The following is a 23,582-nucleotide window of genomic DNA, read 5'->3' as shown; positions in this document are numbered from 1 at the left end:
CTCTCCGCATACTGCGCTCACCAGAGGCGTGTTTCTTCATGTCGCGCGACTTCAGCACCTTGAGAGCATGTTTCCCTATGCTATCGGTGATCCTCGCGGCTGACTGACGATGGCGGTGCGCGCAGCGACGAACACGAACTTGAGACGCGTTTCGCCTCGTGCCAGGCACGTGCCCGGCCGCATCGATAGGCGCGCATATAGAGTCACCCCCACTTGTCATTCCCCTCCATCCCCGCCTCGCCCTCCACCCATCCTGTGCTTCCTCCTTGCACTGCTAGCCAGTCGCGACCCGTCCCGGACCCTAAGAGCACTCGATTCAGAACCAGAAGAAGCTGCTGAGCACGTACACGAAGACGACATGCAGCGCCATACGTTTACCGCGCTCAATTCGACGTTCGTCGTCGACTCGGAGTACCAATTCGTGAAGGAGCTGGGGCAGGGCGCGTATGGGTGCGTCGTCGCTGCGCGACACCGCCGCACTGGGGAGGGATGTGCGATCAAGAAGATCACAAACATCAACACCAAGGTGCGTGACGAGGGCATGATCCCTTGGCGTGTACTGACAACGTTCCCTTGCAGCGCATCCTGACGAAGCGATGCTTGCGAGAAATTCGGTCAGTAGTGAACTCTCGAGCCCGATGCGCCTGTCCTGAGATCTTTAAGCCTCCTGCACCACTTCCGCGGGCACAAGAACGTACGCGGTCCGCCAACTGTCAGATCCATGACGGCTGACCCGCCACAGATTACCTGCCTGTACGACATGGACATCGTCTTCCAGCCGAACGGCAACTTTGACGAAGTCTACCTCTATGTGCGCCGCATTCAATACATCCCCCGACGGCTCGGCTAACGCGATGATGACAGGAAGAGCTCATGGAGGCCGATCTGCACGCTATCGTACGCGGCGCCCGTCTTCTCGTCAACTCTGGTCTGACACGCCCGCCCAGATCCGTTCCGGCCAGCCCCTCACCGACGCCCACTTCCAGTCCTTCCTGTACCAGACGCTCTGCGGCCTGAAGTACATACACTCCGCCAACGTCCTCCACCGCGACCTCAAGCCCGGCAACCTGCTCGTCAATGCCGACTGCGAGCTGAAGATCTGTGACTTTGGCCTTGCGCGCGGGTACAGCTCGGGCACGGGCAGCGCGTCGAACAACCAGGGCTTCATGACCGAGTACGTCGCAACTCGGTGGTACCGCGCGCCGGAGGTCATGTTGAGCTTTGCAAACTACGTGCGTTCGGGAATGGCGGGGCTGTCACGCTGTCTGGCTAACGGGGGTCTAGACGACGGCGATTGACGTCTGGTCTATTGGCTGTATTCTGGCTGAGTTGTTGGGCGGAAAGCCGATATTCAAGGGCCGGGAGTGAGTGATTGATATGATCGTGTAGGTGCCATTCCGCTGACGGGCCACCCACAGCTACGTCGATCAATTGAACCAGATCCTTCACTACCTCGGCACGCCATCCGAAGACACCCTTCGTCGCGTCGGCTCACCAAGGGTTAGTGATCCTATTCTCGGTGTCCGTAAATCATGCTCACGGCTCTCCCACTATGCAGGCCCAAGACTACATCCGCTCCCTCCCCATCAAGCCCCGCGTCCCTTTCGCCACCCTCTTCCCCCACGCCAACCCCCTCGCCATCGACCTGCTCTCCAAGATGCTCTGCTTCGACCCGGCAAAGCGCATCTCCTGCGAGCAGGCGCTCAACCACCCCTACTTCCAGGTCTGGCACGACCCCGCGGACGAGCCCATCTGCGAGGCCAAGTTCGACTTCGGCTTCGAGGAGGAGGACAGCATCGAGGGCATGAAGAAGCTGATCATCGAGGAGGTGAAGCAGTTCCGCGCGGAGGTTCGGGCGCAGGCGCGCGCGGCGGGGCAGATCCAGCGGTCGGGGAGGTGAGTGGGGGTTGTGGTGGGAGGTTTTGCGCGGCTCATTGACGGCAGTGATAGTAACCTGGGCATCCCCTCGCGCGACGAGATTATGAACTCGCCCGTGGCGGAGAACTACAATGGACAGGAGGTTCCGCGGTCGCAGAGCCCGGTCATGGAGGACCCGAGCGCGGCGCTCGAGCGTGAGCTAGCTGGCAAGTAAGCTGTGCCCCAAGTCGAAAACGGTCAGTGTATTTTCGATGAAACTGACTCGCAAACAAACTGTACAATTGTACGATCCGTATATACCTTCCTGCTACGTACATACATACTTACTAAGTTATTCATCTGGATCTGCTGTGCAGCGTACAAGCTGGCTCCCTTAGACTGCGAGTAGCTACGTTTTGGCGTCGTTGCAGGTTGATACGTGCCTTTGCAGAACGACACGGTATGCTGACACTGAGCGAATACACACCTCGGCCAAGCTGTTCCTTGCATAGTACAAGTTGTGCACTATGGAACGTTGCCCCAAGCCGGGCTGACCATTATTGTCCGAAAGGAGAAAATAACAATGGTCAGGATTAGTCATCCAAATTTTGATCCAAGCGTCGATCAGACTCCGTGCTCCTCATTCCCTACCGCCTCCATCCCAGTTTCTGGGAAACCAGGATTTCCCCTCCACCCCCGCCCTGACATTGGTGCCCTTGACGCGTTCCTCAACTTGTGCTCACGTCCGCAAACGTTTCCTCGCCGACCATCTTGTCATTCGCTCGATCTTCCACATCTGCATCTGAGTCTGAGGTTCCATAGAAGATGGGTCTCGCAGGACGTAAACAAAAGCAGAGGATTGGGCACGATCCAAGGAATCTGAGCTGGGCGGACGGTCAGTGTCTGTCGTCATTACAATGTTCTGTGTCTAATCTATCCTCCCCTCCTACAACGCATTTCTCGCCATTTTGCACGCATTCATCCCACCTCTTCCCCTTCATATCATAATATCGCTGTGCACATCATATCAGACGCCTCCCGCTTCGGTCAAAACTACCTTGCAAAGTTTGGCTGGGATGCGTCCAAAGGCCTGGGCGCGCAGGGTGAAGGTCGCACCTCCGCCATCAAGGTCTCGCAGAAGCTCGACATGATGGGCATCGGGGCCGCGCACACCAAGGATCCCAACGGCATCGCGTGGAAGCAGAGCAAGGACTACGAGAACCTGCTCGCGCGCCTGAACGCCGCGGCGGCGGGGGAGACGTACGCGCCCGCGACGGGCGTGGTGGCGGAGGGTGGGTTCGTGAAGCCCACGGAGGAGGGCGAGAACGCGAACGCTGCAGAAGTGAAGGAGAACGCGGGCGAGGCGAAGGAGAAGACGAAGGAGGAGCTGAAGAGGGAGAAGAAGGAGAAGAAGCGGAAGCGGAAGGAGCAGGAGGGGGAGGATGTGGAGAAGAAGAGCAAGAAGCGGAAGAAGGACCAGAGCGAGGGCAACACTCCTACACCTGTAGCTGAGGAATCGTCCGACGATGAGCCTCTCCCCGCTCCCGCGCCTCGTCCCGTTCTTCGCAGAGCGTACGTTTTCCACTATAATGTCACATCAAGTCCGTGTAACAACTCCACAGTCACCGATCCCGTCACATCGCCTTCAAAAGCATGGCCACCAAAGACGCCACCGCCGTGGCAGAAATCCTCGGTGTCGCTCCCACACCTTCCTCCCTCTCCTCCAGCGCATCCCCAATGGGCACGCTCACGCCTACCAGTGATGAGCCTGCGACTATGGAGAAGCTCACGAGGAGCACGAAGTCGGTCGCAGACTACTTCAAGGAGCGTTTGGCCGCGAAGGCGGCGGCGAAGTCGGGCTCGTCGACACCTGTTCCTCCGTCCGGCTCTGAAAGCGCAGTTGAAGAAAGCACATCACGAGAAGAGTCAGATGCGCCGCGAGGCGGGTTGGGCTCCAGCCGGAGCCGCAACGAGGAGGAAGATGCCCCTCGGAGCGGTTTGGGGTCACGCAGTGGACTTGGGTCTGGCAGCGGCATCGGCTTCGGCGGTGGGCTTGGGTTCAGTGGCTCGCGACCTCGCGACGATGATGACTCAGCCCCTCGCGGCGGCCTGGGCTCCTTCGCGAGGATGTTCCAGATGCCGTCGACGGCGCCGACCACTGAGACGGGGAAGGGCATGGCGATGTTCGCAGCGCTTTCTTCCTCGAAAGTGCTCTCGGGCGAGGCAGCTCCTGCAGAAGAGGTGCCTGTGACCGAGACAGAGAAGGAGAGACGAAAGAGGGAGAAGAAGGAGAAGAAGCGCAAGGCTGAGGAGACGCAGGAGAATGAGGAAAAGGCGGCGAAGAAGGAAAAGGCGGCGGAGAAGGAGAAGCGGCGGAAGAGCGAGGCGGAGGATGAGGTTGCGCCCAGAGACGTTGGAGAGGAGTTGGGTCCCAAAGAGAAAAAGAAGAAGGACAAGAAAGGAAAGGCGAAGCAGGGCGACGCGGACGAGGTCACAGCGGAGGCTGTAGATGACGGTCGCAAGGAGTCCAAGAAGCGGAAGCGCGACAAGCAGATTGACGACTCGACGCCTTCGGTAGCACCAACACCGTCAAACGACTCCGAGACGATGCCCTCCGAAGACGCCAAGACGAAGGAGGAGCGCAAGGCAGAAAAGCGGCGGAGGAAGGAGGAGAAGAGGCGGAAGGAGGCGTAGGAGGCTTGGCTAACGGTGTTCTCGTGTGGTTCAATCTCTGGAAAACCTTTATTGACGATATACTTGCTCAGTAGCGTGCAGTTGCGGCCATACGCTCACCTGCTTACGATGCCCGATTCCCCGCTGTCGACCGCTCTTGCCTTGCACACTCTGTTGTCGACGATGATCATACTCGCGTCTACCGTCAAGCGGTTTTCAAGTCGCCGACTTCCTTGGGCAATGCGGCAAGCTGGATAAAGCGCCGCCTCGAGGTTCGAACAACCTGCCCTGCAAACTAACTTTATGAGCGCTTTGGCCTGCAAGGTGGCCGTCTCGAATCTACCATGACTACTACCTCGGGCATAGGCCTTTGGTCATGCCGCACAGGCGCGTACCGTCACCTGTGCCCTCGATTTCTGTGCGGCAATTCAGTATTCTCCCGAAGTTCAACTCTGGGCACGTGAGATGCGCCGCACCTTCATGTGACTGCACCTTCCTGGTCGCGATTCGCCGTAACGCGGTTGAACTTCTTCGACAGCGCTGTAGCTGAGCAAACTGGGCCGTAGTGAGTTCTTCTCCTTATTATCCCCCGTATTTACCTGCACAAGGCGCTCCATGACCGTCTGGCTCTCCGTTTACAGCTATCCCTTCGCCCTCACACGGTGCATGTTGAAACCAGTCCTGTCAAGCTGGCTGGCATCGAAGTCGCAGACTGTGTAGGAGGCCCAAATCGTCCTGCCCTTCCTTCAATGAGGCTGATCTCACGACATCCGTACGTCTTCCGAGAAGGTGCGGGGTATGTCGGTGGCTGCCCTCGAGTCCGGTCCAATCGTACTGGTCCTCTGCATTCGGAGTCGCCGCGCCGCGAACAGACATGGCGGCCTGAGGTGCGCATACGGTCTATAGGCCTTCTATGTCTTCACCAGCGGCTGTTTCCATGTCAGCCTATACTTAGGCGGCACCGTGCCGAAGGGGCGGTGGAGGTTGATGCACCTCCATTACAGCGGCGCTCCGTCGACGATCAGGACAATGCATGTCCCACAAGCTTATCCTTCCTCTCAGGCAGCCCTTCCGATATGCATGACCCTCGTCGATACCGGCTCGGGTGCCGGCTCGCCTTCGGGCAGCGCTAACGGCCTTTTCGCCCCTCTTTCCTGCGCGCCGCAGGCGGCGACTGCCTGTCGAATATCTCCTTGAGTCGTATAGACGTCGACGAGAATCGGGCGATCCTATTTCATGCACCTTCACACGTGGGCCTGCTCAAGGTATCCTACCTTCTGCCGGAGCACACCGAGATGACAGACCAGGACAACGCCTACTCGTCGTGGTGTCGCAGGATTTGCGGCCATTCAGTATATAAAGTCGCCACTGACCGTTAGGTGAGTTCATTCCACACTTTCCATTTCTTTCCCCTCGCTCCCTTTCACGGTAAAATGTCTGCACGATCTGACTCCATCTCCGCGAGCGCTGCCGGCGGCATGTCCGTCGAGACCCACTACCCTCGCACCGTCAGAAATAAGCCCTCTCGTCGTGCATGGGTAGAGCCCGCTGCGCTCCCCGACTACGGCGACGTTACCCTTATACGAGGGAACGCGCCAGACTATGTCAAGCAGCTCATGTGCAATACCTTCTACGGCTACGGAGTTGGCGAAGGCGACGCCTTTGGATCGACTGTGGGGCACTCCGTCATGTTCAAGGAGATCAGTATCGACCGTCAACTGGAGAAGCAGGGCCGCTTCGAAGCCGTCACAATAGCAGAGCTACTGGTTACAAAACGTAAGTACGATAGCGACTTTACCTTCTCGCTGTGCTGACCTCGAAATCTTCAGATATGCTTAACGGCGCTGGCATGCTGCACGGCGGTTGCATAGCCTACCTCATAGACAAGTAAGTTTGCTTCCATACAGGATTGTCGCTCTCTAACACGATCTGTCAGCTGCTGCAGCACGCCTCTCGTCGTCTTGGGACTCGTGTCGAACGTCAACGGCGTCGGTGTCACCCAAGGCATGAATATCATGTTTCACGCGCCTGCGCCAGTGTACGTCTCGCTCCCCGTTGCTGCCCGCGCGCCTTCTCATGCTTCCCCAAGAGGCACACGCCTCCGCATCGTCAGCACTTCTGTGTCGCTGGGCGGCCGTGTGATGACAGCCCGATGTGAGGTGCGTTCAGACCGCTCCTTGGAGTGATCCGTCCGGATATTGACCTTGACATCTTCTCTTCGCGCAGATCGTTGACCGGGATACGGGAAGGACTGTGGCGTCCGCCTTCATCAATAAGATGCAGCCTGTCAGCTCGAGGCTGTAGCAGAATAATGAATGCAGCCAGGCTGTATCAGAAAAGCAGCGGGCGCGGCATAACGCCTGGCCCCCTTGCTCTGCGCCACATTCTCTTGTTTTACGAGATGACTATGTACGAGCCTCAGCTAACTTATACAGTATCGTTACAGCCTCTCATAATGCCGTACTCACCAAACGTAATTTAACTATATATTTTGACCGTAACGTACTATAAAGACGGGCTCTGCGAGTCCACAAAATTCATCCACTTGCTCCCTCAAATGACTTTGGCCCAAGCAATCCTTTGTAAATCTTTTCACCTGTACATCTACCTACTTCTTGCACCGTAGCCAATGTATTGCACCCCTGACTTCAAACTCGCAACGCTGGCTTGAGCAACTCCGAGAGCCTTTCCAGGACGTGTTGAAGACGCGGCGCTCATATCATACCCATTTTCCAACTCAGGTCAGCATCTATAAGGGACTACAACTACAGTAAGATGGGACATGCAAATCGTGAATATATATACCCTAGCTCTCATGCCTTGACAGCCTGGATAAACGCCCGAACCTTGTCCAGGTCCTTCGCGCTGCCATCCTCCGTCTCAACACCCCCACTCACATCCACCGCCCATGGGCCCACCTTCGCGATCGCCTCAGCGACGTTTTCCGGCGTTAACCCACCCGCAAGCGCGATGGGCAGCGGATACCTAGAGGGCGTCGTAACCGCACCCCCATGCTTCGCCACATCCACCGCGTCCCCGTTCACATCCGCTACCGGCGCCGCACCCTTATACGCCGCCCCGCCATCCGTGACGATCTCGCCTGCCTGCATGATACTCCGCGCGAGCTCCCAGTCCGCGACCTTGCCCGACCCGCCGGACAGCCCGTCCTCCCGCATGCTGTCGAGCAGGACAAACTGGTGCGCGCCACCGCGCGTGATGCCCGCGACGCTGCGCGCGTCCGAACCCGCGTGGAAGACCTTAATGACGGGCACGGGGATGTGCCGCGCGAGGTCAGTGGGCTCGGCGCCGTGCAGCTGGACGAGGTCGAGCTGGACTTCGGCGACGACGTGCAGGATTTCCTCGAGCGGCGCGTTCTGGAAGACGCCGACGAGGAGGGGGCGAGAGGCGGAGGCGGAGAGCCGGTTGGCGTGCGCGGTGAACCAGGGGGCATTGCTGGTGGAGGGGGCGGAGGGGGTCGAGGTGGATGAGGATGAGTCAAATCGAGCGGTGCGGATGGCCTTGGAGATGGCCTTGGCCGTGGGAAGGTCGATCTGGCGTTTTGAGGGCGCGAACATCAGGCCGAGCAGGTCTGCGCCTGCCTCGGCGACCTGTAGTGCCTCTTCTTCCGATCGGATACCGCAGATCTTGACGAGAGGCTTCGCATCCGTCCAGTTCCTTGTCTCGGGCTCGGGTAGGGAAAGGAGGTGGCGGATGAAGGCGGCGGTGTCCTTCGCGCGCATCAGGCTCTCGCCAATGAGGACGGCCGACACACCCTCCGAGTGGTACTTCTTCACGTCCTCGGGCGTCGAAATGCCACTGAGCGCCGCAAGGATGACGTCCTTGCCCTTGATCATCTCCGTCAACCGGCTCGTCGTGCTCATGTCCACGTTGAAGTCGTGCAAGTTGCGGTTGTTGACACCGATGACCTTGGCACCGAGCGCCAGCGCGGTCTCCATCTCCCGCGTGTTGTTCACCTCGACGAGGGGCTCCATGCCGAGCTCGAGCGAGTACTTGTACAGGTCCTGCAGCAGCGGCTCCGGCAGCATGCTCACGATGAGCAGCACCGTGTCCGCGCCCCAGAGCCGCGCCTCGAGGATCTGATACCGCGAGAGGATGAAGTCCTTGCGCAGGATCGCGGGGCGGTTAGGGAGGTTCGCGACGGCGGTGCGCGCGTGAAGCATGTCCTGCAGCGAGCCGAGGAACCACTTGGGCTCGGTAAGCACTGAGATGGTGTGCGCGCCGGCAAGGGCGTAGGTGAGCGCCTGCGACGCGGGGGAGGTGGCGACCGAGATCGGGCCCTTAGAGGGGGAGGCGCGCTTGATCTCAGCGAGGAGCGATGGACTGCCGGACGTGTTCTGCTTCAGGCGGTCGACGAAGGAGATGAGCGGAGGGGCGATGTTGAGCGAGTAGTTGGTAAGGAGGTCCTGCATTGTCGTGCCCGCCGTCGACTGCGCCTGCGCGACATCGGCGATGCGCTGCTTGTAGATCTTGTCCAGGATGGAGGGCGCCTTGGACGACACGGTCGGGTTCTTCGCCATCTGCTGCGGCATCGTCTCCGTCGGGAACGGGGGGAGGGACCGGTCGTTGACGCGGGCCTCGGGGTTCTCCTCCCAGGTGCCCCCGCGGAGGTTGAGAAAGTTGCGGAGGTATGCATCACCCCCCTCGCTGAGAACACTCTCGCAGTGGTACTGGATGGCCTCGACGGTGTATTTGCGGTGGCGGACGCCCATAATCACTCCGGACTCTTCGGTCAGCGCCGTGATCGCGAGGTCGGCTGGAAGTGTGGATAGCGAGGCGCTCAGCGAGTGGTACCGAGTGGAAAGGATGCCCTGCGGCACATCCTTGTAGCATCCACGGTTGTCGTGGCGTACGCGGCTGAGCTTTCCGTGCATGATCTCGCCTGCATACCTACAAGATGAGTCAGTAAGCGCGCGCGATCGTGAAGGTACTGCTACGCACGCAATCGTCCCTCCCAGCGAGTCCACAATGCACTCGAGGCCCATGCAGACGCCCATGATTGGGACCTTCCCAGTGAAATACTTGATAGCGGCATTGGAGATGCCCGAGTCCGTCTTGGGGTGCCCAGGTCCGGGGGATATGATCAGGTAGTTGATCTGCAGCTGGGGAAGCAAGTCCGGGGAGATGGCGTCGTTGCGAATGACCGTCACGTCGGCGCCCAGCAGCGAGATCTGCTGGTACAAATTCCAGGTGAAGGAGTCGAAGTTGTCGATCATGAGGACATCGAGCTTCCGCGCGAGGTGAGGGGGAAGAGTGGTGGCCATGGCTGAACCGCGCGACGAGGATGAACACAAACGAGGGAGGGTATGAGTCGCCCACGTATACGTTTGGGGGCGTATATAACAAGGTCCGGAGGTAGGCGGCGGTGCGTATACCGCAAAATCAGGAAGTAAGCCGCGAAATGATTCCGAAACGATCTCAAGTCATTATTGACAGTTATTTGTTCGCATTGACTCGTTCCAAGAACCTTTCCTCAAAGTCTATCTCGAGACACAAAACTGCTTGCACTAGCGTACAATTTCGGTCTCTCTCCCACTCGGTCCTGCGCGGAGGTTGGAGAAACCACTGACATGAACGAAACTCAAGACGCCTCGCCGGTTACCCCGTCTAGCGCCGTGCCCACCGCGAGAGACCAAATATTCATTCCCATTACCTACAACGAGCACTGACTGCATCCCGAAGGTATGTAGCTTTACGCGACGTGCTCCGGCCGCCTACACTCAAGCGGACGGGGAGTCCCTTGCGCCGGTCAGATACGCGATTGTCTGGTAAGCCGCCCAGGGCACGAATTCTAACGGGTCGACGCCTGTCAGTCTTCACTGGATGATCGCAGCAGTCAACCACGTACGGGGCGTCATATGTCCGCTCATGTAGAACTCCACGTCTGCGGTCAACGGTCAGTCAACGGGGCGACAAGCGCGGACGGACGGTAAAGACTGAATCGCACTCACAGGTGAGATTGCGCTCCTGGTGCAGGTTGCCGTACACGCCGTGCACGCCCAGGATATCGTCGTCCACAAGGAAGGACTCGGGCTCAATCGGAGTCTGGAAGCCCTGCGCGCCGGCCCAGGTCATGTTCCTTTAGCGCGGGTAGAGGTAACGTCAGCGAGTAGGGTGATATTAGTGAGTAGAGTAGCGTTGGGTAGCAGCGATGACCATCGTCAGCGGCGCGCATAGCGGCGATGGCGCGAACAAACGCACTGGATGGCGATGCGGGTGCCCTCCGCGATCAGAATCATGTCCTGCATATCATCGGCCGCTCAGCATACTGTCATCCCGCATAGCAGACAGACTAGCGGACGCACCGCGAGGCCGTGAACGACGACAGTCCGTGCTGATTTCTCGATGACGTTGGGGAAGATGCTGAGCATAGACGGCAGCGAGTGGTCGCCGTTGACATATACAGGGCCCAAGCAGTCCTCCCAGACCTTTCGGGGTGCATGAATGGCGTCTTGTACCTAAGGGGACCAATGAGCAGATCGCTTGACCATCGAGAAGTGCAGACGTACATCCGTGCGGTTGAAGTAGATAAACTGTTGCGTATCGCGAGGGAAGCCAAGGACACTCCCTGGATATGTCAGCAGATTACAGCACTATATAGCGGATGGAACTTACAGAGATTGGGGAACGTATCCGTCACCCTAAGCGCCGAGCACGTCGGGTTTAATCAGTCCGCTGGCATTACGGATAGGCAGCCCGCGAACCCACGCACCGATAGACGTTAAATACAGGATTCAAGCTGATATACTCTCAGCGCCGCAACAGGGGTCGGCCATCGGCCGAAGAGACTCACTAGAAAATCTCATTATACACCTCGTCCCAAATGGCGCAGTCGTCGGACACCCGCGTCGAGCCCTCTCTGTTGCCCACGAGCGGCAGCAAGCCCTCGGGAGGGTACTTCACGTAGTCGTCCAAGTAGGTCGTGTAGCCGCAGGAGTCGGATATATTCTGCAGGTGCTCCAGGAAGGAGGAATTGAAGGGGAAGACGTTCGCGTTTGCCTGAAGGAGGGTGAGCGGTTAGTTGACGCTTCTGATGCTTGCCAGGCGAAGGGCGACCGCTCACCTGCACGAAGCGCAGTGTAGGTATCTCGCCCTGGACTATATCGTACGATAGGGAGGGGTCTGCGATCCAGATCCCTTGCAGGTCGAGGTTAAGCCCGGGGTTCTCGTAGATGTAGTTGGCAATGTAGGGCACGTCTGGAGGGATGTGAGAGCGGTTTCGCTGAGCAATCATTGTACGCACAGTATCCAGCGTACTGAGTTAAAACCGATCAGTAAAGGTAGACTCCGATAGCATGAATAAGGGCCCACTCACGCTTTCCCCAGACAAGTAGAACTCGGCACCTTGCAGCTCATCGAAGACCTCGATGAATTGCCCCAGGAAGCCAGTCAGCTGCGCGGCCAATTCGTCGTCGTTGGTGATGTTCGGTGTGCCTTGGGTGAAGCCAGTCTATCGAGACGAACGACTATCAGCAATCCTCCCTGCGCCCCTCGATATTCACCCAGCTCACCCCGACGGGCTGCTCAACCCACACAACATTGGCGAACTCTGTCCATGAGTATGGATTGCTATTTGCGCGTGAGTTATGGTATTCCCGCGTGCGCCTGAGATTCTGGAACTCACGCTTCGGGCTCCGACTGGCCCCAGTTCCAAACTGTAGAAGAGGTGGAGAAAGGTTCGGGTTAAATTACGGTCAAGCTCTGCCAAGCGAGTGCACCTACTGATCGGCCCGTTTTCCTGTAGGAAGCCCTCCAGGGACGAGCAGCCCGGTCCGCCTATTGTAATGCATGAGTAGTGCCCGGAAATATTGCGCTATCCATTCTCACCGTTCGTCCAGAATAGCAACTTGTCCGCGTTGTCGGGGTTCGAGGTCGGCCAGAGCCTGCCGCGCGTTCCATGTGGTGAGTGGTATTCTTGTTGAACGCAAAAAAAATGCGGTGCAGGCGAGGGAGATGCGGAGAGGGAAAGGGAGACAAAACAACGGCGTGGGAGATGCGGACTTACCAGAAGAATAGCTTCTTGTCTTCATCGGGGTCGCCTGAGATGGGCAGTAAGCCCGCCCAGGATGGTCCCGCGTCGAAGTTGACTGCAAGACAACGGCACTGTCAGGCTTGTCCGCTGTATATGCAAAGCCAGCTCACCCTCAGGAATCGACGTCCCATCCACGTAGAACGGCTCGGCCGCGGGGTTCGAGAACGGGAGCGTCCCGTTGTCCTGCCGCTTTGAGTGCACATTCTGCGAGTTCGCGCTCGCATACGCGGCCTTCACGCGTTCCATCTGCTCGTGCTGCTTGCCCATCACCCGGTCGAGGCGACTGCTGTCCCCGCGCGCACTGGCCACGGAGGCCAGCAGAGCCAGCGAGAGCACCTGCAGTAGCTGCATGGTCGCGTATATGATGAAGGGCTCAGGCTCTCTCGCGAGACATCTCGACCCTTATATACTTGGGCTTACAGCATGGCTCCCCTGCTTCTTCGATGGGCGGGTGCATGCAATGCATCATCGACTACCGTGCGATGGAGATAGAAGCTAGCGAGCGCGTGGCGAGGCGCCTGTGGCACAATAGTGGGCGATATCGCGTGCCGTGGCCTTCGACCGAGAGCAGATGGCGCATGTAATACCCGACAGACATAGCGGCAGCATCTCGGTCATGGGAGGTCGTGGGTAGGGCGGCTTGGTATTTGTTGATGCTTTGGCTTCGATGGGTACCTTCACAGAGGTCATTTCTGTCAGCTTGAGCAGCGCATCGTGGAGGGGAAGATGCAAGCGCGAGGTCATTCTTGCGCGGTGTCCTTCAAAGACAGGGCATATGCATGGTAAAGGCTGGCGCTGACGGATCGACGAGTCCAGGATAGGCGAAGAAGTAATGGATTCCAAGGTCCGCGACGGAATCATTGACATACTCTGCAGACCAGGAGAGCTAGCATGGTGGCGGGGAGCAAGCGACCAAATGTAATAGTTGGAGCGCCCACATGGACCTACAGCGCCACGCCACAAATGCCCATGGTTCCAATCCGTACACAATGCTTCCCTTCTTCCTGCCCTCACCACACCTCCACTCGCGATGCTTCGCTCTGTGAAGCTGAAGCGCCGCTACTACGCTATACTCCTGGCTGTCGGTCTATATCTTCTGCTGTGCTCGTTCAGCCGGGAAGCCTCGCAAGACTCGATCGACCTGGATGCGTTGAACCGAATACTAGACGGCAAGCTCGAAGCCTACATGCGCGAAGTACGAGACACGAAGGGCTACCTCATGCTAAACGACACTACCCACCTCGAAGCGAAACAGAAAGCGCTGGCTTGCTTCGTAGACAAGGGAACCTGGACTCAAGACGACGACTCCAATCGGCTCACCTACCAGCCCGACAATTCCTGCCTGCAAAAGGCCAACTCCGCCTCCCTGCAAGCTTCTGTCACTGACCTCTGCTCCACAATATCCTCCAAAAAGGTCCTCCTCGTCGGCTCCGAAGCAACGCACCACCTCCACACCCTCTGGCTCGACGCCCTTGACGAAGGCCACACCTGCCTCGGCCCTGAGTTCTGCACCTTCCACCACGTCTGCCTGCCTCCTGCCATGCGCACCGCTGCCTCCCTAGGCGAGCCGCGCTTTAAAAGGCTCCCGCGCGACCAGGATCTCGCCGAGCTAGGCTCCGCGCTCGTGCGCTTCTCGCTATCATCGTCGCTGCTCGTGCCGGACAGCCCTCGTGTATATAGCGAGGTGCGCGTCGATGCGCGTACGGGCGTGCGAGCGAGGGATAGCAACTGGCTCGAGCAGGCGCGGCGCTCGCAGGTTGTGGTGATGAATCGGGGCCCGCTGCCCGCGCCAGCGGCGACGTACAACGTTAGCGATGGGCCGGATGCCCTCGAGCGCTGGCAGGTGCCGTGGAGAGGCGTACTGGAACAGATTGCTACCGACGACTACGTGGGATCCGATGGACGGCTTTCGCGCATCGACCGGCTCGTCAACGCGGCGCTCGACGTCACACTACGCTCTATGCTGCCTGAGGTCATCGAGACGCTCGCCCTCATGCGCGAAGACGACGTCGTCAGCAAGAACTCTCTGATCTGGCACGGCGCGTGGTACAAACAACCTCGGTGCGCTTCTGGAAAGCCCTCCTCATCAAACATTCTCTCGGAAGTCTTGAGCCCATCGCTCGATCCTTGGACGCTGTATCACAACCTTCAGGGTATGTTGCTAGTGCCTTTGCTCATTCGAGGTACTAACCCCACGAAGTCTACATGCAAAACCGAATCATGCGCACGCTCATGCCTTCTTTCGGTGTTGCTTTCATGTCACTCGTCTTACCGCGAACCGAAGGCGACATCTCACATGCAGCTCCCGCGCTCAAGCGTCTGAGTCCCGGGAAGGATGTATCGCTGCCAAATTTGACTGCTCTCGATCGCGCAAAGTCAGTTGCCTCATTGGAGGAGCGTCGAAAGCGTTCAGACTGCATTCGGCACTCGGGCACCTCTCCAGGTGGTCGAGTGTTGCAGGTTGTGTTCTTGCGCTCCCTCGACTTCTTGCTGGCATCTGGCAGTCAGCAGTATCTGTACAAGGTAGGTATTCAATAGGAACACGAAAGACTCAAATAGCGATGTTTCAGCAAAGAAGTCAGCGATACCCTCTGTTGGTTGATCCCCTCGTAACCATTTAGTGATCTTTCTAGTGACCATCTAGTGATCCTTTAGCGATCCTTTAGTGATCCTCTAGTGATCTTTTAGTGATCGTTTAGTGATCTTTTAGTGATCGTTCAGTGATCTTTCAATGATCTTTCAGTGGCCTTCTAGCGACCTCTTAATAATGGGCATGACGGCGAGCGCTGGTGGCTCGGAAGCGCAGGAGGCCGCCAATATGTATGACAATTCCGAGCGAGCGTACAGTATGACCCCTGACTAGACTGTCTCGCGTCTGTCCCATGTTTCCCCTCTCGCTCTACTCTTTGCATGTTGACGCTTACCGATACTTCTGTGCCCGCAGGAGCACTGTGTTCAACTATCATCACGACCTCATGCGCTTACGTTGCCTGTACATTGTGTTCTAATTGCCGCCACCGTCCCACTCTGTTTGGTTACTTACTTATGTGAACACTCAACGCTAGTGGTCTGCCATCTGTTGTAACCCTACGCCCCATTAACGGCTGTGCACTACTATCCTCCAATTGTATTCTACGAAACGTATGCAAAGCATACGCCAAAAACATGTAGTGATCTTTCAGTGACCCTTTAGTGATCTTCTAGTGACTTGGTAGCCAAAAAGGTAGGAAAGGTCTAACCAGGGTTCGAACCTGGGTCGCAGGAAGGTCACGTGATTGCCGGGCCGGGGACCCGGTCGGCCGTCAAAATCCTGAGTGCTAACCACTACACTATTAGACCATATGTTGTGCCCAGTCAACAAGCACTCAGACATAGTGGGGGTTACTGGGGAAAGCAATTGAGGAGGATGAGAGACAAAGCTCGATGAAGGCAGGGGAGGAAGATGAGGAGCAGAAGTCAGGAATGGATGTTGATAAGAAGCCAGCTGCACAACAAGGATAGGGGAGCCGCACTACTGGCTCTTCTGCACAACCGTCAACTACGGAGACCGCCGTGGGGAAAATACACTGTTACCTGAGTATCTATAGCAGAGGTGTTCACCGTCAAATAAGCGCGTCTTGACTTTGTCGTTACCTGCTGCACGAAGAAAGTGCAGATGCGAAAATAGATGTAGTCAGTGGCCCCGGTTTGCTGCATGTGATTGTCGAGAGTGGCGCGACCAGCGCTAACGAGCTCCATGCAATCATCACTTGTCCCCTCCCACTACAATGCCCCATCTCCCCCTCCTCGGTCGCCTCTCCCTTCTCGAATATGCATACCTTGTAGCTGGTTTCCTCTTCCTCGCCCTCGAGTCTGTCCTTCACATCATCATCCTCTTCCTCCCCAAATCCTTCATCAACCTCTGCTACGAAAAGTCGCGCACGCTCTTCAACCGCCGTCACCGCGCCGAGCGCCCGGCTTCCTCGCCCGAGAAGCAGGTCGTCGATAAGATCCTGCGCGCACGCGACTTCCATGGGCTCTGCGAGATCTACGGGTATACGCCGGAGGAGCACGTCGTCCTGACGAAGGACGGCTACTTGTTGACGCTTCACCGTTTGTGTAACAAAAAGGGCGAGCATTGTGCGCGTCCGGGAACCAGCACCGGCGGTCCTGTTGTGTATCTGCATCACGGGCTGCTCATGAACAGCGAGATCTGGGTGTGCTTGACAGCTGAAGAGCGTGCCCTGCCGTTCCAGCTGGTTGAGCGGGGCTATGACGTCTGGCTGGGGAACAATAGGTGCGTGCGAGATTGATACGCGCCTAATGCAGTACTCATATCATTCGCAGGGGAAACAAGTACTCGCGCAAGTCAATTCACCATGGTCCTCACTCTGCCAAGTTCTGGGACTACAGGTACGGGGACAATATTGCTTCGCATACGCATGATTTACCTCTTCGCAGCATTGATGACTTTGCCTGGCACGATATTCCCGACTCCATTCACTACATCCTCGACGTGACCAAGGCACCGACGCTCAGCTACATCGGCTTCAGCCAGGGTACTGCCCAGGCCTTCGCTGCCCTCAGCATCCACCCGCAACTCAACCAAAAGATCAACGTCTTCATTGCCCTCGCCCCCGCCATGGCGCCCCCCGGCCTCTCCGCCCCCATCGTCGACAGCCTCATGAAAGCCTCCCCAACCCTCATGTACCTCTTCTTCGGCCGCAAATCCATCCTGTCCTCCGCCACCATGTGGCAGTCCATCCTCTACCCGCCCATCTTCGCCGTCCTCATCGACACCTGCCTCGGCTGGCTCTTCCGCTGGTACGGCAACAACATCCCCAGCGCGCAGAAAATCGCCGCGTATGCGCACCTGTACTCCTTCGCCTCGACCAAGTCCGTCGTGCACTGGTTCCAGATCATGCGCAGCGCGACGTTCCAGATGTTCGACGACGACGTGAGCGCGGGGGTTGGGAGCGTCGCGCGCACGCGCGTGAGCTCGTACAGGCCTGCGCGCTTCCCGACGCGCAATATCGTGACGCCGATCGTGCTGATGTATGGGGACTCGGATAGCCTGGTGGATATCAAGGTCATGACGAAGAACTTGCCGAACCATACGCGCGTCGTACGCCTGCACGGGTACGAGCATCTTGATATTCTGTGGGGGAAGGACGTGGAGACGGACGTGTTCCCGCATGTGTATGAGGTGCTGGACGAGTTCAAGGAGGGCGGAACGTTGTGCGTCAGCACGCCTGAACTGCAGTATGCAAACGGGAAGCTGTAGTCGTATCCCACGTACCTTGTCTTATATTTCCTTTTTCTCTGCTTTTTTTCATCGTTCAGCGGGATCGTGTGTCGACAAGCTATCATACATTGGGGCCATGGTGGGTGTCGCATCCAATAAATACATAGATACCCTGGTCATCGTAATACAAGGCATGTCCAACGAAACGGGAGAGGTAGGCAGTGTCAGGTCGTGAAGGAAGTCGTGCCGAAAGCATGTCGTGTCTAACAACATAAGCACGGGCAACAGAGGAAGCCTGCCAGGCAGCCGGCGCAGCTGAAGAGGTGGACATCAGACCATACTCCTAGTACTCGAAGACGACACGGCGACGTACCATCCACAACACGTACTACACGCACTGCTGTCATCGCGCTGGTAGGGTCGCTGCTGCTGAACGTAGATCATCTGCGGCTGCCCCTGGGGCTGGTACTGCTGTGGTGGCGGGCCGCCGTGGACTGCGATCGACTGATCAGCACATCTGTTCGCGCGAGGGTAGAGAGGGAAGCAACGCACAGTTCCCCTGCCCGCCATGGTGTTTGTTCATGCCGTGCCCCGGGGCGTAGTACGCCTGCCCGGGTGGCGCCGGTCCGCCGTGGTGGCCCTGCCCGAAGTGCTGATGTCCTTCCTTCATGATATGGGTGGGTGTACAGGCGAGGGTGTGGTGGTGGTGCGCAGATCAGGGAAGGAGGAGGAGAAAGGGTGTCCTAAGGTGATCGGGGTGAAGGGGGAGATGAGTGCAGTAGCCAAGCCCGCCGCGGTGGAGCTTCTTAAACGGCGATGACGGGGCCAGATGCACGCTGCACAGCCTGCGCGGACGCAGCGGAGGCGATGTGAGGCAGAGTAACTGCGCGTTTGTCTGCTGGAGGACATCTGCACTACGTTCCTGATGGGTCTTTGCACGACAAATGCGATGGGACTCAGAAAATGCCCGCCTCGGTAGGCCGTCTGCGAGTGTGAGACGTGCGTACACTTGGCCGGAGGATTGACCGAGGAGCGAGGCAAATCGACTTCAAGGACTGCTATCAGCATTTAGCGAGGTTCAAGCTCGGATAGTTATGCGTGAAGTTCATGCCGAAAATGACGACCGACGACCGCCTTCCTGAACAATGAACGTAGGCAGGCAACCAACTCGCCACCGGAGAACTCCGAAAGTTCAACCTTCGAAAACGTGACCGGGGAGAAGCCGGACCATCGGTCCGCTAGGTCGCGGACCTACAATGAACGACGATGACAGGGGCCTCAAGTCATCGATACGCCTTTGACTCGTTCGTCCACTTGACAACAGGCATTTCTCCTCGGTTAGACGACGAAAACAATGACTACCCCTAGCATCCCGAAGTTCAAGCTGAACAATGGGGCCGAGATGCCTGCGGTTGGAATGGGGTGAGCATCATGGGCGTCAATGTTAGGAGACAGAGCTGGGCTGAGTTGATTGGACTTATAGATGCTGGATGGGAGGATTCGGTGAGGCAGAGAGAGCCTACGAGATGTGCGTGAAGGCCGTCAAGGTATAGCCCAATGTATAATGCCTCGGGCACGTCTGATAACGCCCACAGTGTGGTTATCGCCACTTCGACACGGTGAGGAAGCTGCTCAGCTTATATAGTACCCAGACTCACGATGCTGACATCAAAAGGCCTCTGGATACGGTACGCACCTATGCTTGAAATGATGGTCTCCCCCGCGCTGAAGGTTGGCATTGCAGGCAACGAGGAAGCGGTTGGTCGCGCCCTCCGCGAATCTGGCGTTCCACGAAGTGAATTCTTCGTCACGACGAAACTACCGTAAGCCTCTTGTTCAACATTCAAGCAATCTATGCGCTCACCCCCTCAAGTAACGCCGGACACCACCGCGTTAAGGAGTCCTTCGAAGAATCCCTCGCGGCCCTCAACCTCGACTACGTCGACCTATACCTCATCCACTGGCCACAGGGCGAGCGACCGACAGGCGAGCAACGGAATACAGGCAACCTCGGCGGCACAAGCTACTTTGCGCCCGACGAGTCACCTACCTTCGTCGATGTATGGAAGGAGGTGGAGAAGCTGCTCGCGACGGGTGAGTGTGCACGCTCATCCCAAGTGCTTGTTCGTAACATATAGCTGAAACACTCACCCGCAGGCAAAGTCAAAACCATCGGCGTCTCCAACTTCTCAGTGAAGAACCTAAGTGCGCTTCTCCCGCACTGTACTGTGATCCCTGCCGTCAACCAGGTCGAGATGCATCCATGTCTCCCTCAGAACGAACTGAAGGCGTTCTGTGACGAGAAGGGGATTTTGCTAACGGCGTATTCGCCGCTGGGTGAGTAAATACTATGATTTCATTCTTCGATGCGGAGAGGGCGAGGTCAGGACGAGGAAAATTCAGAAGAGAAAGGGTGGCAGGACAGGAAAGAAGGGAGGTGATGAAATGGCGATACTGACCCATGCGACCCAGGACGCCATACGACGCTCATAGAATATCCCGCGATCAACGCTCTGGCTGAGAAGTTCAAGGCGACGCCGGCGCAAATTCTGCTCAGCTGGGGCGTGCAGCGCGGCACTTCGGTGATTCCGAAGAGCGAGAATGCGGAGCGGATGGCAAAGAACTTGCAGGTGAGGCTCATATCTTTGCAAGGAAATTGCACTATGTGGGTGCTCTGAAAGGACCACTTGTTGAACGAGCCCTCTCTTATACAGCTCGTCAACCTATCGGACGAGGACATGCAGGCAATCGACGCGATTCATAACGTTCCTGGGATGCACAGGTCGCTCCTCAAGTACCATTCGGAGGATGGCAAGGTGATGGGATGGACGTACGAGCAGCTGGGGTGGCCGATGAATATTGGAGGTGTCATTTCGTGAAGCTGACGCAGGAAGACATTTAGCACATGGCGCACTAGGGCGCTTAGCAACGTATAGCACCCGCGGTGTCATAAACAACGGCGATACAACGCAAACGCGACAAAATAACCAGGGAGCTCGAGCGTCTCAAGGCGTCGCCGTGGACCCGGTGTACGCGTGAATGGTCTCGTCTGCGCAGCCCTCTGGCGTCTCGTATCTGTTCGGAAGGTGATGAGAGGCGTTCGCGGGTCATCGAACTCGAAGATCACTCACGAGTACGGCCCAAGGTTTATGTACACGTCCTTGTTTCCATCCTCGTCCTCGCAGACCAGCCATGCCTAGAACCTTGCGTCAATGCCAGATCCTTCATACTCAGAAACCCTTCACTCACATTATTCTGCGGCCTCGTCACATCCGGGCTGCTCCACTCCACCGTATCGCCCGTAAAGACAAAGCTCCCCAACGTATCCGGCTCCTCCGCCCACGTCACCTTCAGCTTCTTCGTGCTCTCGTCCGCCGGCGGCTCGACGATCGCATACAACGGGGTCCCGCCGGCGTTCTGCACCAACTGGCCATCGGTGATCTGGAACTGGGCGGCGTTCTCGGGCTCGCCGAGGACGGCGTCGGAGGCGGTCTCGAGGACCTCGGACTGGAGGTATTTGTGGAAGTTGGGGTCCTCGACGGCGCGGATGAAGGAGTAGCCGGGTTCGAGGGTGGCGCTGCTGCCTGCGGCGGTGGATGTGGCGGTCTGGGCGGTCGCGAGGGCAGCGAAGGAGAGCAACGCGACGGAAGTGAGGGATGTAGAAACCATGTTGAAGTTGGGCGGACGAACAAGCAAGTGAGGATCCTACGGTCTAACAGGGCTTTATATACGGAGACTCTGGAAGGTAGCTAACGCTACGTAAACCCGAGCTACCGCCTATACGTCGGAGGCGCATGGTCATGAGCAGGGCGTCGTCGCGGGCATTTCTCGGTCGTGCGCGGGGTCGTTCAAGGTCTCGTCAATAGGTACGTCGTGCAGGTCAATAGGCGCAGCGCGCAAGACGCGCGAAGCGTGCTGTCGTGTTTCCGAAGCCCATTTTGCTAATCCGGAGCGGCCGTCGGTCCATAACAGGGAGAAGAAGCGGAAGAATAGGTAGGCGAATGCGGCGAAGGCAGTCGCGGTGGATGCGCAGCCGGTTACAGTGACGAGAACGCAGATCAGGGCGGATACTGCGAAGTGGTTGAAGTGAAGTTGGCATCTATGGAGGGGAAGCAGACTTACATAGGATGAATTCCGCCAATATGACGGCGGCAGATGTGCTGGCTACGGCCAAGAATATGGAAAGGACGATAGCGAAGATTGATGTCCCGCTGTTCATCATTCAGTAGGAGTTCATACGACGCAGGGTTACACCCACAGAAATATAGCTATAGGAAAGAAATTCAGTAGTAAAAGCAGAGAAATCAGGGTCTAAACTCGTTCAGCGCATATTCTGAGGATTTGCCTAGGTATGCGCACCGTAAGAATTGGGTGACAGTTATACAACTTCACTCCACGCTCGAGGGCAGGTCGTGCATACGACCTTTCAAATCTGGAGGCGGGCGGTCAGTGAAGGAAGTGCAATTCACACATTTTACTGACCGAAACGTATAGGACCTTACTTGTGAGGCGCTTGAGTCGAAGTAGGACTCCATCTGCTCCTCTGGAGTCAGAGAGCCATCCCTGTCGTATGAGAACACCTCCATCTGTACGTCGACGCGTCCAAGGCGCGACGAGAAATCGCACGAGTACTTTCTGAATTCTTTGGGGCCCTGGGGGCATGTCTTTCCCACGCCACAGAAGTTCACGGCATCTTACGTGATGCCATCAGTGGCGCGCACACAACTTGCTCCCAACTACCATTTCCAGTCACCGTGCATTCCTTTCGTGCTCGTGGAATACTTGCTCGCAACATGGGGAAGAGAAAGCTCTCTTCGACGCCACCTCCTTCCTTCAAGGCAGAGCCTGGAACTTCCAGCACGCTCGTACCCCCCTCTTCCCCTCACAAGGCGAAGAAACTGAAACTGCAGGACGACTACGCGACGACATCCCCCTTCCCAGACTTTCCCCATCCTACACCGTCAGATGCCAGACGAGTGCACGACTTACTCACTGAGGCTCACGGACCTCGAGTACGCCGCACCCCAGATGCCTCCTCGAATGCAAACTCAGCAAAGACGTGCGGGAGCGTCCCCAATGTCATTGAGTCCCTCATTGGCACCATCCTCTCCCAGAACACCTCCGGCAAGAACTCATCGGGCGCCAAGCGCTCCCTCGATGCCGCCTTCGGGCGCAACAACTTCGCCGCGATCGCGGACGCGCCCACCAGCGCGGTCGCCGACGCCATCCGCTCGGGCGGCCTTGCGAACAAGAAGGCCGCGACGATCCAGCGCGTGCTGCGCGACATTAAGGCGAAGCACGGGAGCTACTCGCTGCAGCACCTCGCGGACGTGTGCGCGGACGCGGAGGTCATGCGCGAGCTTATGGCGTACGATGGTGTGGGGCCGAAGACGGCGTCTTGCGTGCTGCTCTTTTGCTTGGGGCGCGAGTCTTTCGCGGTGGACACTCATGTGTTTCGGCTAAGCAAGTTGCTTGGATGGGTGCCACCGAAGGCGGACCGCGTACAGACGCAGGCACACCTGGACTTGCGCATACCAGGCGACCGCAAATACGGCTTGCACGTTCTCATGATAGACCATGGTCGGATATGTACGGGATGCAAGACAAAGGGGAAGGGCTCATGCATACTAAAGACCTACCTCAAGGAGAGGGGAAGAAGTATCGACGAGGCAGTGGAGGAGGCTGCCACTGTCAAAGACGAGGCCACCGTCAAAGACGAAGCCACAGTCAAAGACGAACTACCATAGCATGCAGGATTGCTCCATCCTACCTATTCTG

The 23,582-nt window shown here is 57.5% G+C and overlaps 13 protein-coding genes and 1 non-coding gene across 14 annotated transcripts; 7 read left to right on the top strand and 7 right to left on the bottom strand.

Moving 5' to 3' along the window:
• The first annotated feature begins 239 nt into the window (after nt 1-239).
• On the top strand, nt 240-2,412 carry SCHCODRAFT_02631606 (Pkinase-domain-containing protein). Its single transcript, XM_003030113.2, has 10 exons — nt 240-526; nt 580-614; nt 664-694; nt 743-811; nt 865-897; nt 948-1,232; nt 1,285-1,364; nt 1,419-1,500; nt 1,559-1,896; nt 1,951-2,412. The coding sequence occupies exons 1-10, from the start codon at nt 359-361 to the stop codon at nt 2,090-2,092; spliced, it is 1,263 nt and encodes a 420-aa protein (XP_003030159.1). The 5' UTR covers nt 240-358; the 3' UTR covers nt 2,093-2,412.
• Nucleotides 2,413-2,508: 96 nt separating this feature from the next.
• SCHCODRAFT_02631603 (uncharacterized protein) lies at nt 2,509-4,841 on the top strand. The gene is made up of 3 exons (XM_050345668.1): nt 2,509-2,752; nt 2,889-3,429; nt 3,480-4,841. Exons 1-3 carry the CDS (start codon nt 2,683-2,685, stop codon nt 4,549-4,551), a joined length of 1,683 nt encoding a protein of 560 aa, XP_050199220.1. The 5' UTR covers nt 2,509-2,682; the 3' UTR covers nt 4,552-4,841.
• A 1,167-nt stretch (nt 4,842-6,008) lies between these two features.
• Nucleotides 6,009-6,834, top strand: SCHCODRAFT_02508228 (Thioesterase/thiol ester dehydrase-isomerase; the record flags this gene model as incomplete). The annotated part of the gene is made up of 5 exons (XM_003030114.1): nt 6,009-6,306; nt 6,360-6,417; nt 6,476-6,568; nt 6,620-6,689; nt 6,757-6,834. 5 exons carry the CDS (start codon nt 6,009-6,011, stop codon nt 6,832-6,834), a joined length of 597 nt encoding a protein of 198 aa, XP_003030160.1.
• Nucleotides 6,835-7,169: 335 nt separating this feature from the next.
• Nucleotides 7,170-9,952, bottom strand: SCHCODRAFT_02546874 (glutamine amidotransferase). Its single transcript, XM_003030548.2, has 2 exons — nt 9,490-9,952; nt 7,170-9,438 (listed from the first exon to the last, which is right to left on the bottom strand). The coding sequence occupies exons 1-2, from the start codon at nt 9,810-9,812 to the stop codon at nt 7,344-7,346; spliced, it is 2,418 nt and encodes an 805-aa protein (XP_003030594.1). The 5' UTR covers nt 9,813-9,952; the 3' UTR covers nt 7,170-7,343.
• A 222-nt stretch (nt 9,953-10,174) lies between these two features.
• Nucleotides 10,175-12,938, bottom strand: SCHCODRAFT_02631590 (alpha/beta-hydrolase). Its single transcript, XM_003030549.2, has 18 exons — nt 12,691-12,938; nt 12,554-12,635; nt 12,376-12,431; nt 12,271-12,324; nt 12,173-12,203; nt 12,060-12,117; nt 11,864-11,998; nt 11,792-11,804; nt 11,612-11,745; nt 11,342-11,547; nt 11,261-11,287; nt 11,164-11,189; nt 11,058-11,116; nt 10,854-11,006; nt 10,750-10,790; nt 10,500-10,627; nt 10,397-10,432; nt 10,175-10,339 (listed from the first exon to the last, which is right to left on the bottom strand). The coding sequence occupies exons 1-18, from the start codon at nt 12,929-12,931 to the stop codon at nt 10,269-10,271; spliced, it is 1,551 nt and encodes a 516-aa protein (XP_003030595.1). The 5' UTR covers nt 12,932-12,938; the 3' UTR covers nt 10,175-10,268.
• A 754-nt stretch (nt 12,939-13,692) lies between these two features.
• On the top strand, nt 13,693-15,217 carry SCHCODRAFT_02631586 (uncharacterized protein). Its single transcript, XM_050345667.1, has 2 exons — nt 13,693-14,733; nt 14,781-15,217. Exons 1-2 carry the CDS (start codon nt 13,767-13,769, stop codon nt 15,116-15,118), a joined length of 1,305 nt encoding a protein of 434 aa, XP_050199219.1. The 5' UTR covers nt 13,693-13,766; the 3' UTR covers nt 15,119-15,217.
• Nucleotides 15,218-15,810: 593 nt separating this feature from the next.
• SCHCODRAFT_t154 lies at nt 15,811-15,919 on the bottom strand. Its single transcript has one exon. It is a non-coding gene; the product is annotated as a tRNA-Gln (tRNA).
• Nucleotides 15,920-16,319: 400 nt separating this feature from the next.
• On the top strand, nt 16,320-17,940 carry SCHCODRAFT_02631585 (alpha/beta-hydrolase). The gene is made up of 3 exons (XM_003030116.2): nt 16,320-16,856; nt 16,907-16,972; nt 17,021-17,940. Exons 1-3 carry the CDS (start codon nt 16,348-16,350, stop codon nt 17,841-17,843), a joined length of 1,398 nt encoding a protein of 465 aa, XP_003030162.1. The 5' UTR covers nt 16,320-16,347; the 3' UTR covers nt 17,844-17,940.
• Nucleotides 17,841-18,713, bottom strand: SCHCODRAFT_02737477 (uncharacterized protein). The gene is made up of 3 exons (XM_050347157.1): nt 18,357-18,713; nt 18,178-18,298; nt 17,841-18,119 (listed from the first exon to the last, which is right to left on the bottom strand). Exons 1-3 carry the CDS (start codon nt 18,472-18,474, stop codon nt 18,068-18,070), a joined length of 291 nt encoding a protein of 96 aa, XP_050199218.1. The 5' UTR covers nt 18,475-18,713; the 3' UTR covers nt 17,841-18,067.
• On the bottom strand, nt 18,101-18,945 carry SCHCODRAFT_02342615 (uncharacterized protein). Its single transcript, XM_050342435.1, has 3 exons — nt 18,357-18,945; nt 18,178-18,298; nt 18,101-18,119 (listed from the first exon to the last, which is right to left on the bottom strand). The coding sequence occupies exon 1, from the start codon at nt 18,870-18,872 to the stop codon at nt 18,471-18,473; it is 402 nt and encodes a 133-aa protein (XP_050199217.1). The 5' UTR covers nt 18,873-18,945; the 3' UTR covers nt 18,101-18,119; nt 18,178-18,298; nt 18,357-18,470.
• A 113-nt stretch (nt 18,946-19,058) lies between these two features.
• SCHCODRAFT_02342588 (Aldo/keto reductase) lies at nt 19,059-20,893 on the top strand. Its single transcript, XM_050342434.1, has 9 exons — nt 19,059-19,226; nt 19,288-19,351; nt 19,400-19,423; nt 19,480-19,492; nt 19,549-19,627; nt 19,678-19,898; nt 19,962-20,141; nt 20,277-20,434; nt 20,519-20,893. The coding sequence occupies exons 1-9, from the start codon at nt 19,159-19,161 to the stop codon at nt 20,681-20,683; spliced, it is 972 nt and encodes a 323-aa protein (XP_050199216.1). The 5' UTR covers nt 19,059-19,158; the 3' UTR covers nt 20,684-20,893.
• SCHCODRAFT_02631572 (uncharacterized protein) lies at nt 20,413-21,700 on the bottom strand. Its single transcript, XM_003030551.3, has 4 exons — nt 21,054-21,700; nt 20,936-21,000; nt 20,517-20,879; nt 20,413-20,432 (listed from the first exon to the last, which is right to left on the bottom strand). The coding sequence occupies exons 1-3, from the start codon at nt 21,471-21,473 to the stop codon at nt 20,810-20,812; spliced, it is 555 nt and encodes a 184-aa protein (XP_003030597.2). The 5' UTR covers nt 21,474-21,700; the 3' UTR covers nt 20,413-20,432; nt 20,517-20,809.
• On the bottom strand, nt 21,603-22,026 carry SCHCODRAFT_02508612 (uncharacterized protein; the record flags this gene model as incomplete). The annotated part of the gene is made up of 2 exons (XM_003030552.2): nt 21,603-21,874; nt 21,927-22,026. The coding sequence occupies 2 exons, from the start codon at nt 22,024-22,026 to the stop codon at nt 21,603-21,605; spliced, it is 372 nt and encodes a 123-aa protein (XP_003030598.1).
• A 503-nt stretch (nt 22,027-22,529) lies between these two features.
• SCHCODRAFT_02750120 (DNA glycosylase) lies at nt 22,530-23,551 on the top strand (the record flags this gene model as incomplete). The annotated part of the gene is made up of 1 exon (XM_003030118.2): nt 22,530-23,551. The coding sequence occupies exon 1, from the start codon at nt 22,598-22,600 to the stop codon at nt 23,549-23,551; it is 954 nt and encodes a 317-aa protein (XP_003030164.1). The 5' UTR covers nt 22,530-22,597.
• Nucleotides 23,552-23,582: the final 31 nt, after the last annotated feature.

This window comes from Schizophyllum commune (assembly GCF_000143185.2).
Source record: "Schizophyllum commune H4-8 unplaced genomic scaffold SCHCOscaffold_8, whole genome shotgun sequence".
NCBI classification, from domain to species: domain Eukaryota; kingdom Fungi; phylum Basidiomycota; class Agaricomycetes; order Agaricales; family Schizophyllaceae; genus Schizophyllum; species Schizophyllum commune.
This window is presented reverse-complemented; position numbering and strand designations above follow the sequence as displayed.

Coding starts and splice junctions, on each gene's coding strand:
- SCHCODRAFT_02631590 (XM_003030549.2), bottom strand. CDS start 12,931: ATGCAGCTACTGCAGGTGCTCTCGCTGGCTCTGCTGGCCTCCGTGGCC. Junction 12,325..12,375: donor GTTGCTATTCTGGACGAACG/GTGAGAATGGAT, acceptor GCATTACAATAG/GCGGACCGGGCTGCTCGTCC. Junction 12,204..12,270: donor ACAGGAAAACGGGCCGATCA/GTAGGTGCACTC, acceptor CCTCTTCTACAG/TTTGGAACTGGGGCCAGTCG.
- SCHCODRAFT_02631606 (XM_003030113.2), top strand. CDS start 359: ATGCAGCGCCATACGTTTACCGCGCTCAATTCGACGTTCGTCGTCGAC. Junction 1,365..1,418: donor CCGATATTCAAGGGCCGGGA/GTGAGTGATTGA, acceptor GGCCACCCACAG/CTACGTCGATCAATTGAACC. Junction 1,897..1,950: donor CAGATCCAGCGGTCGGGGAG/GTGAGTGGGGGT, acceptor CGGCAGTGATAG/TAACCTGGGCATCCCCTCGC.
- SCHCODRAFT_02546874 (XM_003030548.2), bottom strand. CDS start 9,812: ATGGCCACCACTCTTCCCCCTCACCTCGCGCGGAAGCTCGATGTCCTC. Junction 9,439..9,489: donor TCGCTGGGAGGGACGATTGC/GTGCGTAGCAGT, acceptor CTCATCTTGTAG/GTATGCAGGCGAGATCATGC.
- SCHCODRAFT_02631586 (XM_050345667.1), top strand. CDS start 13,767: ATGCGCGAAGTACGAGACACGAAGGGCTACCTCATGCTAAACGACACT. Junction 14,734..14,780: donor GCTGTATCACAACCTTCAGG/GTATGTTGCTAG, acceptor AACCCCACGAAG/TCTACATGCAAAACCGAATC.
- SCHCODRAFT_02342615 (XM_050342435.1), bottom strand. CDS start 18,872: ATGCTGATAGCAGTCCTTGAAGTCGATTTGCCTCGCTCCTCGGTCAAT.
- SCHCODRAFT_02342588 (XM_050342434.1), top strand. CDS start 19,159: ATGACTACCCCTAGCATCCCGAAGTTCAAGCTGAACAATGGGGCCGAG. Junction 19,352..19,399: donor TGTGCGTGAAGGCCGTCAAG/GTATAGCCCAAT, acceptor TAACGCCCACAG/TGTGGTTATCGCCACTTCGA. Junction 19,899..19,961: donor GGAGAAGCTGCTCGCGACGG/GTGAGTGTGCAC, acceptor ACTCACCCGCAG/GCAAAGTCAAAACCATCGGC.
- SCHCODRAFT_02631603 (XM_050345668.1), top strand. CDS start 2,683: ATGGGTCTCGCAGGACGTAAACAAAAGCAGAGGATTGGGCACGATCCA. Junction 2,753..2,888: donor GAATCTGAGCTGGGCGGACG/GTCAGTGTCTGT, acceptor ACATCATATCAG/ACGCCTCCCGCTTCGGTCAA. Junction 3,430..3,479: donor CGTCCCGTTCTTCGCAGAGC/GTACGTTTTCCA, acceptor ACAACTCCACAG/TCACCGATCCCGTCACATCG.
- SCHCODRAFT_02631585 (XM_003030116.2), top strand. CDS start 16,348: ATGCCCCATCTCCCCCTCCTCGGTCGCCTCTCCCTTCTCGAATATGCA. Junction 16,857..16,906: donor GTCTGGCTGGGGAACAATAG/GTGCGTGCGAGA, acceptor TATCATTCGCAG/GGGAAACAAGTACTCGCGCA. Junction 16,973..17,020: donor GCCAAGTTCTGGGACTACAG/GTACGGGGACAA, acceptor ACCTCTTCGCAG/CATTGATGACTTTGCCTGGC.
- SCHCODRAFT_02737477 (XM_050347157.1), bottom strand. CDS start 18,474: ATGAAGGAAGGACATCAGCACTTCGGGCAGGGCCACCACGGCGGACCG. Junction 18,299..18,356: donor CCATGGCGGGCAGGGGAACT/GTGCGTTGCTTC, acceptor AGTCGATCGCAG/TCCACGGCGGCCCGCCACCA. Junction 18,120..18,177: donor TGTAGTACGTGTTGTGGATG/GTACGTCGCCGT, acceptor CCACCTCTTCAG/CTGCGCCGGCTGCCTGGCAG.
- SCHCODRAFT_02631572 (XM_003030551.3), bottom strand. CDS start 21,473: ATGGTTTCTACATCCCTCACTTCCGTCGCGTTGCTCTCCTTCGCTGCC. Junction 21,001..21,053: donor TGACGAGGCCGCAGAATAAT/GTGAGTGAAGGG, acceptor GCAAGGTTCTAG/GCATGGCTGGTCTGCGAGGA. Junction 20,880..20,935: donor ATAAACCTTGGGCCGTACTC/GTGAGTGATCTT, acceptor CCTTCCGAACAG/ATACGAGACGCCAGAGGGCT.